Source organism: Orbicella faveolata, unplaced genomic scaffold (assembly GCF_042242905.1).
Source record: "Orbicella faveolata isolate gen_17 unplaced genomic scaffold, um_ofav_v1 contig_15, whole genome shotgun sequence".
In the NCBI taxonomy this organism is placed as follows: domain Eukaryota; kingdom Metazoa; phylum Cnidaria; class Anthozoa; order Scleractinia; family Merulinidae; genus Orbicella; species Orbicella faveolata.
In genome coordinates this window covers 10,260,724-10,275,072 of record NW_028301542.1, presented here as the reverse complement: position 1 = coordinate 10,275,072, position 14,349 = coordinate 10,260,724, and the positions used below count along the sequence as shown (strand labels likewise).

Genomic DNA, 14,349 nt, shown 5'->3' with positions numbered 1-14,349 from the left:
CACAAAATGCTGACTGCAGACTGCAGACCGGGTACAACATGCACACTAGGTACAAAATGCAGACTGCAGTCTAGGTACAAAACGCAGACTGAGAATAAAGACTTTTTTAGTCAAATACGTTTTATATCTTACCCCGCATGTCACGCAGTCGCTTTTCCGCAGTCATCGTCGACGAAAATTTGGCCCGTTTCTTCATATACAGTATTTTGTTTTTAACAAAGTATCAAGGTCATGCTAGTTCTTAACTAGAATCTGAAGCTGTCTTCGTCTTCTCCACCGCACGCAAGGTCAATAGTCAACCCAAATAACACGCAATATTCAAGAAACAATGATGGTCAATGATCAATCAGCGTTCATTTTGTAGCTAGCCCTAATCATAACCCTAACCATTACCCTAACCCTAACCCTAACCCCAATGAGCTTTCGCGTCGTGCAAAATCAACAATTTGAATCGCGGACTTCCGGTGTTGGACCAGCCCTCTCGATCCCCGCCGCAGGCCAGAAGGATCGTGGGCTCTGGGGACGAGAATGCTACGTTTCTCGTTCCGCTGGAGATCTTGCACATGCGCAGACATTTTTCAGTCATGTTCAGGGAGACGACAGGGAGACTATATTGCATGTTACCATGAAGTGTAAACTAAACCTGTAGGCAACTGGTGGTGTAAATGTCGATAAATGAATCCGTCAAAGGAAGAAAAAGATGGCAAGGATGATTTTGCCAAGGGAATTGCATATTTCTGGAGGTCGACGAACTTAGAACCTCGCATAAGGAGCGTCGCATTAAGTACTGGAATATCAAAGGTAGCCTTAGGAAATAGCCACACTTTGCTTCTTACGTTTGATTCCCAGTTGCTTTCCGTCGGGGATAATTCTTTTGGCCAGCTCGGTCTTGGTGACCTTAAGCCTCGTCGGGAACCGGCAGTTATTCATTATTTTCGTGAGAAACGTGTGCTTGAGATTTCTTGCGGTGGTCAGCACAGTGGTGTCGTTTGTGCAAGTAATGAAATCTTCTTCTGGGGAGATTCGTCCAGTGGACAGTGTGGTATTGGAGATATAAAACTGGTTAACCAACCTACACGAGTCCAGTTTGAACGGTTTAATACCCGGGATACCAGAGAAACAAATCCTTCTACGCAGCAAGACAAAGACAAAAAGACGAGCGAACCTGTGATCATACAAATTGCATGTGGAGATTCCCACTCACTCGCAGTGTCTACTGATGGCGAGGTCTGGTCATGGGGTACCGGTTGTCAGCTGGGACATGGTGTAGAGATTGATCAAGTAACAGTACCAACCCAAATAGAGTTTTTAATTGGAAAGCATGTTACATCAGTTGCCTGTGGAGCATATCACAGTCTAGCTGTTATTCAAGGGGATCTGTCATATCCTACTTTCATGCTTTCAAAGGGCGATGAAGATTTAACGTCACTGACAGGAAAACCTCCCAAACGGGAAAAATTAAGGAAGAAGCAAAGAAAACTGTCAAAGAGATCATCCCCAAAACATCTGATCACAGGAAAGCATGAGTCGCATAGAACTTTAAAAGTTGACATGATTACTTGCTCATCAAACATTGCAAAACCTAGTGTTACAAGAACTTATCTCAGCTATGAGCCTGTTGTCACTGAGAAAAGAGCTGGGAGTACATCTGGGGTTGTGGCCAACACATGTACAGTGCTTAATTTGGGCCAGGATCAGAGTAAAGAAAAACTCTTGAATAATGAACAAAGTAAATTGAAGCCATTAAGTAGTTGTGGTGTCCATGCAGGTGCTGTTGTTTCTGGTCAAGATGAGGGAGAAGTTGCATCTCACTTATCTATTGAGAGAAGTACAAACAGCAATGATGCATCGCTAATTGTTTGCGAAAGTACATTACAGGAAGCCAGGATTGACAAATCTGTGAACATAGACAGTGAGAAAACTGAGTCTTTTCAAACACAATCTTCCACTTCCATTGAAACTACAGAATCAAATGAAAACAGTTTTTCTTCCAATTCACCAGATGAATATCTCTCTGATGTTTCTCCCTTTAGTCCTACAAGTGCTACAAGTGTTACATATTTTGCAAGCACTGATTCTGACTCAGAGGATTCTCTTTCAAAAGTATGTCAGGACAGGAAACCAAAGGAAACAGTGGGTGCAGTGGTTAGTAAGAATTCATCTGGTTTTTACAGTGCTGTTGGTAGCAGACTGATCAGACCTGACGTGAACCTCAGCAAATTGACCAGTGCTGTAGTAGGATCAGTGACTGGCATGTTTACGACTTCATTACTTGGACAAATTTCTCATTGTGATCCTCCCAGAGCTGTGATGATAAATACCCCTTGTAAACAGTGTGGTTTGCTTGGTCTTTGTCTTTGTGATGCAGCTGGGAGCAAATTTAAACTAGCTGGAGCAAACACTCAGGTGTGGTCATGGGGGAGGGGAGGCTGTGGACAGCTTGGCCTGGGAGACACAGAAGATAGGTAAAGACTATGATTTAGTATTCCATGCGATGATTCCATGAGCATATATAGTCTACATGTATGTTTTGCAACCCTCATAGCCTACATTAAAAGCAGAGCATGTTATTACTTACCAATTTGTCATCATTCTAATGCAGTCATTTAAGGATTTTATTCAGAGTTTTGTCGTAATAATATAAGTAAGTTATATACAAAATATGTTTTGGATGTTCAAAGTCTATTATCAATTGCCAAATGTTTAGAATTTAGATGAAAATGTAGAATACTATGTGATTATTATACAGCATGAAAATAATAGATGTTGAACTTCGGAATGCTGGAAACAAGTTTTCAAAAAATGATTTTTAAGAAAACCTACACTTGTCTTGATTTGGAAGCCTCCTCATTAACTCTCTAATTATGTGTTATTCTATTGATTATTTACATAGTAAAATATCAATTTTTTTGATTGCACTTTCTTCACCTCTTTTGTCCTAGACAGAGAGTCTTTGACTTTGTTCATGATAAGTACTTTTTCCAGGGCTCAAAATAACAACCAGTCAATGGACAAGGTCCAGCCAGAATGGTGACTTGAGCGGCCATAAACTTCACTTGCCAGTCATGATGATCGGTCAGTGGTGACCAGTCAATGTTGACCGGTCACATTACTCATTCTCAAATAAATGAGAAAATCCTCAACTGTAAATCTTAGAGTTTATCTCTTTGTAAAAATACAATAATTTTTATGACTTCTCATGTGAAAACGTACACCAACAGGTATCTGTTAGAATGGCTAAATGTTGTTCGCTTACGTTATGTGTTTAAGATCGATAGGATGCAGTTTGAACAGCTGGGGATATCTATTCAGAAAAATATTCAGCCGTTTGAATGGCTGCTGTAATCCGCTGGAAAAATAATCATCTGTATGAACAGCAGAGGTTTTCAATTTGGAAAAATATTTAGCCTTTTGAATGGTGTAGGTTTTCCATACAGCAAAGGGAATCTGATCCGAGTCAGCTTTTCGTGACACTTTAGTGTAACTATCACACTTTTGCCACAGAGCGCCTTTCTTTGTTGGCATAAGTCTTGAAGGTATTGCTCTGCAGATGTCAAGATGTTTGTCATTTTTTTCACTTTTGCTGCACAAAAATCAACGAAACAAGATACCAAAACAAAACGTTTCGCTCATTATTTTGTCTAGTTGTTTCCAACTTAGGCACTATCAGACCCCGGGACATCAAAACACTCATTCTGCAGTCTGCTTCCGGCTGTTTCCATCAAGCTGTAAATGTAACATTGAACACAAACCCAGTATCTAATTCAGAACCAACCGATAGAAGTTACTGTTACAAAGCGGATGAAAATAATTATAAACCAACAAAAGCTGAAGGCCTTATCAATATCTTTATCTGTAAAGTTATTTTATATGTTCACAAATGAAATTTGAGACTTTCTCAACTTTTCACTTATCACTATGATAAGTGAATGATAATTGATCATTAGTTTTTCATGAGCAAAAACTCTCTCTAAGTATGACTGCAACAGAGTTAAGGTCTTTTAGGGCTTACACTTTAGAACTTAATTTTTAGTCACATCGTTAAGAAACTTACCAACACGTGTAGTGTAATTGTAGCTGTATTCATAGTAATGCAACAAATTGTTGTGCATTGGCACAGGTGAAAATCAAGGATCAAGTTTCTTGTGCCATTTGACAAAAGCAATGAAGATTTGATTCCGAAAGTTTAATTTTAAACAGAAAAGAGTTTGTAGCTATTCTCCTGTGGAGAAATTTGAAGTGGAAGTTCCTTTATTATTATTATTATTATTATTATTATTATTATTATTATTGTTATTATTATTATTGTTGTTGTTGTTGTTGTTATTATTATTATTATTAACAATTTCGGGAACATAAATTCTTTGTAGAACATGTGAAAAAAAAGAAACAGTCATGTGATTCAACATACCGATCGCAAAATTCAAAGTTTCATCAAATGTGCATCCATTCAATACTTTTTCTTTGGCAGATGGCTAGAATTCAACAAACAGCATGCCACTTCATTGAGCTGCTGAGCCCTGCCAAGGCTGTCTTTGTTTGGGTTTTCAGCTATTCTCTGTAATGAGCCACCTTTAAAATGGTCTAGCAACAACTGGAAGAAACAAATTATATTTTTGGGTTGTTGGGCCATCATTACTTTGATTTTTTTGAAATTTCTTGACCGGTCACAAACGAGATATGACCAAGCTAAAATTAGTTTGGCTGGTCATCATGATTGGGCACAGTCTGAAAATTATTTTGAGCCCTGTTTTCTGAGCATAAGTTGGAAGGTTCATGACTGTTGCATGACAGAGGTTGATGTTATCTCCTACAGATTTCGTCCTTGTTTGCTAAAACATACTGACTAACAGGTATTGATCACACTAGATCCACCTTTAGTTACCTTTTTGAATAGCTTCACTCAAGGTAATGTTACCTTTACAGATTTTACCCATGCTGTGTGAAAGAGCTAAGTGATGTTGGAGTAATCAAGTTAGCAGCTGGAACCTTTCATTCATTGGCTCAAACAGTTTGTTCTCAGGTTAGAACTGCTGCAAAATAAATTTTGTACCTTCTCTGATGGAGAGATTTGCCTTTTTTGCTTGGATTATCCAAAAAAAAAAAAAATAGAAATCAGGAAAATACTAAGGTACTAAGAATATATAATCTGATCTACTTTCATTCTGGCAGGTCTTCTCCTGGGGAGACAACTCTTGTGGTCAGTTAGGACGCAAGAAAAGCATGGCCTTACAACCCAAGAAAATCAGGGTAATTATGGAATTAGAAGTACATGTAGTTGTGAGGTTACTGCATTGAATCTTTGTATTAGAAAGTGGCTAAATTAGCCTTTATTGTTTGTATGACCCTTATATAATGGCTTACCTGATGCATGTAAATAATGATAAATGATGTCAATATCTAAGTACAGGGTAAACATCCTTATTGATGACTCATGAAAATTTATGTTTGCTTAGTACATTAGTGGAAATGATTGGACCATTCATCAAACTCACTCAATACTGTTTCTGAGGTCTGTTTTACTGGTAGGGTTGTACTCATTACAAGTGTTTGGGTGACCTGAAATAATTAAGTCAAAATGGCATTGTGATAAAAGACAGCTGTTGAGTGAAAAATGAATAGTTCTGCGTACATTAATTTACAAGTTACCCTGATAACATCAGAGAGTAGCTGCCAAAATTGATCCTCCTTTGTCAAACACGGTTAGCAACAGTAATTGAAGGCTTTCGTGCAAAAAGGACATAATTATATAGCATTTTGGGCCAATTTTTATTTTTTGCAGGATCAAGCTAATTTTTGCCAGACTGACTTGTTTTGACGTGAAAAGCATTGTTGCATAATTGTTTTTGATGATTTGCACTTCGTTTTTGAGAAATAATGTATGCAAAAAACTCAGTTTCAATACTATCCAAACGTCTTGCCATTTTTTACACAGAAATTTTCACTTTTGTTGATTGCTTTTGTCTTGTAAGTGATAGACTTGGTGATTTTGCTTGGTCTTCACATTCCCAAATTTGAAAGCAAACACAAATCGCAAAGAAATGTTTTGTCGCTGCCCTCTTCTGGCACACAAGTTGATTGCCACAGAATTACCAGTGAATTTAATTGCTGATGTCTGACATGCATATGGCAGCCTTTTCAGATGCTCCTCAGGCTGATGAATTACACAATCACTTAGTTTTAATGTCAACAGATATCCGCACTTGACTTGGCTTGCCGAGTAAGCCTGTGCAAAAGCTATTCAGCCATCATTTCTCTTTTTCCGTTTTCCTTCTTGTCCATTTATCTGCTGATTTGATTTACAAGCTGCTGAATGTTTCATGGCAGACTTCACATTTCCTGATGTAAAGTTCTTTGTAAATATTAACATTGCACATTTAACAGGAAGAATCAAACATTTCTGATTCAAATTGGCTGAGATATCTTTGTACATCATATTTGATCAAAGTCTGGTTGAGTTTATGATGGCATCACTTAGTTAATTTGCGTATTTAAAAAACTTGAATATCTCTGGAATGAAAAGAGATATTTGAAAATAGTAAACAGCATTGTTACGCCACAAAATGTAATAATCACCACAAAATGCAATATTAACGCGAGATGCAATAAGAAACGTCGCAAAATGTAGTACTAATGCAAAATGTAATAACATTGCCGCAAAATGTAATAAAAAAGTCAACGCAAAATGTAATAACTTTTGTAATACATATTGTATTAAGGCAAAATGTAATAATTTGCGAATGACATGTACCATATCTTGAAGCCAGTATTATGACTTCGCTAACGTTATCCTAACATAGGTAATATTGTGACACGTAGGTGAATTGAATATTTGGTTCAATTTGATGTACAGGTTTTGTTTCGAAAAAAAAAAAAAAATGTGCAGTAGCTTTCAGTTTGAAAGCTCTGTGGATCGGAATCAGGTGGAATATCATGTTGTAACCCCATCATACTTTCACAATCTTCAACTCCAGAGATAGTGTTTTGAATAGGCACCGTGTTGTTGTTGAAGGGTGTGGTGATTGAAATATATGGGTACAGTCAACTCAAAACTTAAAAAAAAATTATGAACTTTAAATTGAAAGAAACTTCCATTATTACGGACTCTCGATCGCTTTTACAGACTTAACCAACACATGTTCCGGTGTCAGGACCGGAACATGTGTTGGTTAAGTCTGTAGAAGCAATCGAAAGTCCGTAATAACGGAAGTTTCTTTCAATCAAAAGTCTATAATTTTTGCTCGGGATTCAGCAGCTGTCCATATTAGTGGGGTGTTTGAAATAGCGAGGTGTCTTCAAGGTGAGAAATGACTGTACTCATATATTCCAATCACCACACCCTTCAATACCAATGCAGCGCTTATTTGAAACATATAATCTCTGGAGTTGAAGATTATGAAAGTACGAAGGGGTTACAAGCCGATGTACCACCTGATTTTGCCTGTACACCAAGTTGAACCAAATAATAGCATTCACCTACATTAGGATAACATTGGCCAAGTCATAATACTGGTTTCGAGATATCGTACATGTTGTTCGAGAGTTATTACATTTTGCGTTATTACAATATGCGTTAGAAAAGTTATTACATTTTGTGTTGAAAAGTTACATGCATTACATTTTGTGTTGACCTTTTTATTACATTTTGTTTCAGTGTTATTACATTTTGCGGCGATTCTTATTACATTTTGTGTTGATATTACATTTTGTGGCGATTATTACATTTTGTGGTGCAACAAGCATTTTTCTTCTTGTACAGATTACCTGTCTATGTTTTAAAATGGCTTAGATAGGAAAGATGCGATTTTTGTCATACATGTACAGCTGCTTTAAAATGAAAATTGATTTCTAAAATGCCATATATTTTTCTTTTGTACGTGTTTCTATGAACATTTGCACTTGATTCAGTGTTTTTCAGATGTCATGATCTGGGACGTTGCAGCTGGGAGTCACTACTCCTTATTTATTGGTGATATGGCAATTAGCAAGCCTGATGTTTATCTCTGTGGTCGTCAGCCGAGGTATGCACACAGCACTGTTGGTCAATATGTAATTTCTAAGTTAACTGACTTAAACAAAAGAAAGAATAAAAACTTAAGGTAACAGTAAATGTTTCAACCACGCTTCAGTTGTTATCATTTGGAGTTGAAATAAAACAAAGTAGCACATACACATATAATTATATATTTCTGCAAGGGTTTCATTATGGGCCAGGCATTGGGCAAATTGACCAGCTGTGAACAGAACTTTGCCTGGCTGCTTCACTGATAATTACTTCCATTAATAGTACTTTTGCTGATGAGCTGCTTTTATGTGTCTAACAGTTTTCTAAAAAGTTGAGCTTATTTCAAATCACTTCCCTTGCGTCGAGGCAATTTACCCATTGATGATGCACTGCAAAAACAACTGGTCTGCATGGAAGCCTACTTGCAATGTGTCAAAATTATGAGCAAATCCACCTGTAATGTTGACTACTGGAGAAAGGATGCAACCAACCAAAAAAAAATATGAATTGCCATATTTTTCTTCTCTACTTGAGAAAAAGGGTCTGAAAGAGGTATGCAGAGTTACGTGTGAGACACACTGGTACTTTGAGTCCTGTAATGTTGGATGGATTTATTTATTTTTTGTGTTTAAATAGTACTACATGTATGAGTGGAGATCAGTACCATTTCCAATGCACTTATGAGATATTACATACAGGCACTTCCATTACCATTCCATTATTTTTTTATTGCATGACAGGGAAAAAAATACTGTAATATAAGTATTGTAACTAGTGCATGTATAAATAGTGCAAGTATAAGTAGTGTTAGTAGCAAGTACAGTGTAAGTGTAAATGTAAGTATAATATTACTACCTTAAGTAGTGTAAGTGTTTGTCTTGTAAATAAAATCGTATTTAAAAAAAAAAGAAAGCCAACGAACACTGGGCTTTATCTACATTATGATAGTCATGTTGACCATCAATTGCTACCATACAAGCCTATTAAAAACAATGCTATACGGAGCCTATTGACTGTCATCAACTTGGTAAGCTTTCACCAACAAGTGCGAGCTTCTCTAGACCACCTTTGCAGAACTTCAATATCCAACGAAGTTAATTGATTCAACAATTAAGGCATTCATACACAACCAAACCATTGGCACCAGGTCCAGTGTGCCTTAAGAAAACTCCAGCAAGGAACCCATCGTGATCACCATTCTGTTTAAGACCAAAGATTAGCCAATAACACAAGAAATCAGCTAAAGCCCTTGAGCAGCAAAATCAGCACGCGATCACAACCAGCGTTCACAAGGCAAAAAATCAGAGACTTTCTGAAACCCAGGGAACAGAAGCCAAAAATCATCAGCAAACAATGCTCTGTGTACTATTTAAATGTGATCCATGTGATATGGACTACTGGTGTGTTGGATACAGCAACTGACAGTTACATCACCATATTGCTGAACACAATACCCTGAATTTGTCAATTGCAAAGCACATGTTTAGCACACACAGAATCTCAAAACCGGTTTTAACCCATTGAATCCCAGAACTTTTTGCCAAAAATGCATTTTGTGGACATTTTGGAGATTTTCAGGCTGGATATGGGCCAAATTAACTCCAATCTACTCAAAAAGGTATTTGCAACACGACAGCATGCTTTTCTTTCCACTAGCATCGCGTTTTACAACATGTTTGCTCGGAGATACACAGAAATCAAAATTTCGAGAAAGTGACCTACGTCGTTAGGCTTTTCATTTTTTAATTGTTTTTTTCACCTTTCCTTTTTCCCCTTTTCTTATCTTTTGCTGCAGTGATTGACCTTCTACTGGGCTTGCTTCCAGTTCAAAAAAGTCTGAGAAAGCATCATTGAGACAGGCAATTTTTACCCTGGAGTATCCACATGTAGTTGCAGGAAATTTTGCTCTGGGTTTTTCACTCAAATTTGTGAACATTTTCGTGCATATTTCAGGCTCCATTGAGCCGATCACTCTGATCTGGGTATCATTGGAAAGATCTTTTCCTCCTGCAAAAGTTGAGTATAGATGATGCCAATTTTGGTCAAAGGTGATGACGTCAGAAGTGGAACAAAGGCCAAGGCTCCTCACGGGCGGTTACGGGCGGCATGGGAGTCAATGGGTTAATTAACAAATTTGCACTATTGAAAAAATGACACAACAAATTCCATTGTCTTATCCACTAATTGCTAATTATACATGATCTCAAGCCAACTTGGCGTTGATTGTGGGGCTGACTTTACTGGAGAGGGTAACATCTGACAGTAGCAAAACTGATAAACTAATGGCCCTCGAAATAAACACAAAAAGGAAATTAATTAAAATCACTATGTACAACCTATAAATATGACTAATTTACAATATCTAAGTAGTAAAAATGTAAAACTGCTAGATACTAGTAAATGATTGAGTAGTAAATTGACTTTTTTAAAAAGTGATCCTTTAAAATGCTTTGTGCTTAGACTACGCTTAAGATCGACATTTAGCTTGTTCCATTCTTGGATTGCTCTTACAGTGAATGTCTGGCCACCTTCCGTGCATCTCTTGTAGTGACGGCAGCTTAAATTTAGATTACAGTATCTAGTTGTTTTATTATGGATGTCAGAGTTTTATGCTGAAGTGCTGGCATCTTTTACGACCATTACCGGCTAGAAGACATCGCAATGAAATGAACTTGTGCTGTGTGTTCACGGACATTTTCCTGTATGGGTGATTTTAAATGGCATATGACAAGTGTTCATGACTAGACCCGCTACCCTTGCCAGTGTGGTAAAGTCTTCAGTCGTAAAGATGTTAGACTCCGCCATCAAAGGACTTGTCCTAAGCGATCAGACTCTCAATCCCTGCAACTTGGCCCCCACATACCCGGTGAGCTGACACCCAAGACAAGTACCACACCCTTCATACTCTGGTTAGAAGCCAACCTGCAGAGTGGAATGGGTACGAACAAGACCTACGACCTATGCAAATCGTGGGACCCACCTTGAGTGGAAAGACCACATGGTTCAGGTTGTCCAAACTGATACAGGATACAGTTACCTATTTTCGAGATGACACTGGAGACTGTGTATGTTTTTGACAAGCCTTGTACTGTTATGGCTCCTCCTGGCAACTGATGTTCACAAGAATGCAAGACGACATGGGTGTTACCTTTCACCCAGGAATACCAACCATCCCTTGGGAAGAAGTGTTTCCCCCAGAACAATGTCCTAGTCTGTTAGTGCTAGATGACTTGATGAGAGAAACTGTTGACTCAGACCAAGTGATGGATTTACTCAGTAAGAAGGCTCATCACTTCAATCTCTTCGTGATTGTGGTCACACAAAACCCGCATGCCTTAGGCAAGCACAGCGTTGGAATGAATTGCAACTATCAATAAACAAAAACAACAGTTTATTTCTACTACTGTAAACAACTAAAAGAATTTACAAGATTATAATTATAAATAAATAAATAAACAGTACAGTACATACAGTAGTGGGACACCCAAAATAACTAAAAAGCTAAACTAGTTGGGTGACCGTAATTATAATAATTAAAAATGTGAGAGTCAGGAAAGAGGCACAACAAATACATTGGTAGACATAAATATCATAAACTTGGTACAAGATTAAATATACAAAATAAAACAAAATAAATAGAAACCATCAAAATATCAGTTAAGATTAATAGAGACTAATGAAATGCGAAGTTAGTTCTTTTTTAAATTGATTAGAAGTACAACACTTGAATCTTTCATCGAGTTCATTCCATAATTTAGGTCCATTAAATCTAATATTAAATTTGCCATTATTTGTTCGAATTTTTGGAAGATAGAAAGTAGATCTAGATGCAAAGTGAGTATTGACATTATGTTTACAAGATGTTTTGACTAAAAGCGAATCAAAGATCTTTGGTAGTTTGCCAGTATTAAACTGGTGCATGAAAAAGAGAGTTTGAAGCTTAATATAATCTTGAAGTTTAAGAAGGTTAAGCTTGGCAAACAAAGGATTTGTATGTGCATCAAAATTTGAGAAAGTAATTAAACGGATTGTTTTCCTTTGTATTATTTGAAGCGGTTTAGTATTATGATCATAAGTGTTGCCCCAAACTATACAGCCGTAGGAGACAAAAGGAAGAATAATGGCATGGTATAATTGAACTAGTGTTTTCGTATTAACAAAATGTCTAATCTTAGATAGGACACCAATACCCCTAGATATTTTTTTTGAAATTTGTTGAATTTGTTCTTTCCAATTTAGATGACAGTCTAGAGTGAAAACTGCTGATGCTGTTTGACATAATTCAAAGAATACGTACTTTGAATTCTAAGATATACTTTAACAGTTTTATTAAACACCTGTATTTACAAGATTTAGTGTTGTTTGATGACAATACACAATCCTTTTTAGAAATCCAGCTGACACCCGTTACGTTAAAACACTGGGGCAACAATGGATGGGTGATGTGAAACATTTTATGCCTCTGTATGGACGAGCCACTACTCAGCCCTATGGGTATTTAGTGGTGGACCATCACCCACAAACCCCAGAGGAAATACACTTTCGTTTTAATGTATTAAAAGATGAACCAGCGTATATTGGACTTCTACGACCCATCAAACAACACTAAATCTTGTAAATACAGGTGTTTAATAAAACTGTTAAAGCATATCTTAGAATTCAAAGTACGTATTCTTTGAATTATATCAAACAGCATCAGCAGTTTTCACTCTCCAGGAACCTGTTGTTCTTTAAACAGCCTGCTCAGTAGAAATCGCCTTGTGAATGGCCAGTTCTGTGGATTCTAACCAGTCATATCCCTTTTCCTCCATTAATTTGTCTCTGGTTGCCACTACTTCTCGATAGATGGGGTCCTTTCTCAAGGCACGCATCCATTTCAGATCTTCCAACAACACATCTCTCAGGTCTTCTCTGTAAAGAGTAAGCAGGCTATTGTATGCCTTAACAACTGCCACTTCCTGTGAATTGCCAAGTTTCTGAAACTTGGTTATCAAGGCTTCAAGTTTTCCCTTATGTTGCACCTCAACTTCATCTCGAATGCCTACCCATGAAATTTTCTCTTAATCTTCTCCCCCCTTTGGTTCTTCATCTTCTTCCTCTGGTTTGTCATCTTCTTCCTCTTCTGATTCATCCTCTGTTCTCCATATTCATCACCCTCGTCGTGTTTGTCCTCATCCACCATCTGTTCATCATCTCTAACGTCCCTCTCATTGTACTCCATTGTAAGTTGTATGGTCTGACCAAACGTCTCACGACATACTTCCTTTTATAAATTTTTCAGAGTGTTGTGTGTTCGTTGATAAACATATACTTCCAGTCAGTGGGTTGGCATTGATGGCGGTGGCGAATTGTTGGCGTTGATGGCGGCGGTGGTGGTGGTGGCGTTGGCACTGACAGCGGTGCTGGCAGCGGCAGCAGCGGCATTGGCGTTGATGGCATTGCTGGCAGTGGCGGTGGCGTTTGCACTGACGACGGTGCAGGCGGCAGTGGCATTGACAATGGTGCTGGCGGTGGTGGCGTGTTGCGTTTGCATTGACAACTGTGCTGGCGGCGGCATTGGTAATGGTGGTAGTGGGTGAATCCCCAGATTGTGTATGAGTTGAAAAATGTATTTATACTGAAGTGCTGGCATCTTTTATGACCATTACTAGCTAGAAGACATTGCAATGAAATGAACTTGTGTTGTGTGTTCACGGACATTTTCCTGTATGGGTGATTTTAAACGGCATATGACAAGAAAACAAGGGCAGCTAGAACCATTACTTGACCTATCTGGGATTCACTCTGTCGTCACCGCAGCACACAATTCAATTTTGAACATGTCTTTCTAAGGTTTAGAACAATCCACAAATCAGGACAACCAACAGTTGCTGAAATGGGGACGTGCTGTCTTTGCTCCGTGAATACCCATTGTCCATGGCATCTATAATGCTCGCATGGCAGTGCATTTCACATGATCACCATGTGAGCCATGAAATGATACAAGGTGGAAGACAGGTTTTCCACTTGATAAGTGAAAATCACTTGCAGATCCAGCTGGTCCACCTCATATCCGTCATACATGTATATGTGGCTGTATTTTTCTGGCATGGTCGCGTTCCGCCAAATCTGTCTCCATAACCAGTCTTTTACCATCGCGGTCATCATGTTCTGAACTGGATGACTAGTGAGTCTATTAACAAAAAATATTGCATCAGCTTTTTTTTATTCTCACCAGAGGGGTATCCCTCCTGATGTCAGCCCATGGAGGGGAAGGGGGTATCCCCCTAGCATGATGTCAGTGCCCAGCCAGGGGGAGGGGGTATCCCCTAAGGGACCCACCCACCAGTTTGGCGGCCTGACCC

At 38.2% G+C, this 14,349-nt stretch overlaps 1 protein-coding gene and 1 pseudogene across 1 annotated transcript in view; one reads left to right on the top strand and one right to left on the bottom strand.

The window, feature by feature from the left end:
* The first annotated feature begins 564 nt into the window (after positions 1-564).
* Positions 565-14,349, top strand: part of LOC110051316 (alsin-like) — a 79,607-nt gene continuing 65,822 nt past the window's right edge. Inside the window, exons 1-4 of the mRNA XM_089288374.1 lie at positions 565-2,465; positions 4,927-5,023; positions 5,173-5,250; positions 7,909-8,021. Coding sequence (XP_089144500.1) covers positions 676-2,465; positions 4,927-5,023; positions 5,173-5,250; positions 7,909-8,021 — 2,078 coding nt within the window. The 5' untranslated portion in view covers positions 565-675. The remainder of the gene's footprint in view (positions 2,466-4,926; positions 5,024-5,172; positions 5,251-7,908; positions 8,022-14,349) is intronic.
* LOC149113484 (uncharacterized) lies at positions 12,691-13,226 on the bottom strand (annotated as a pseudogene).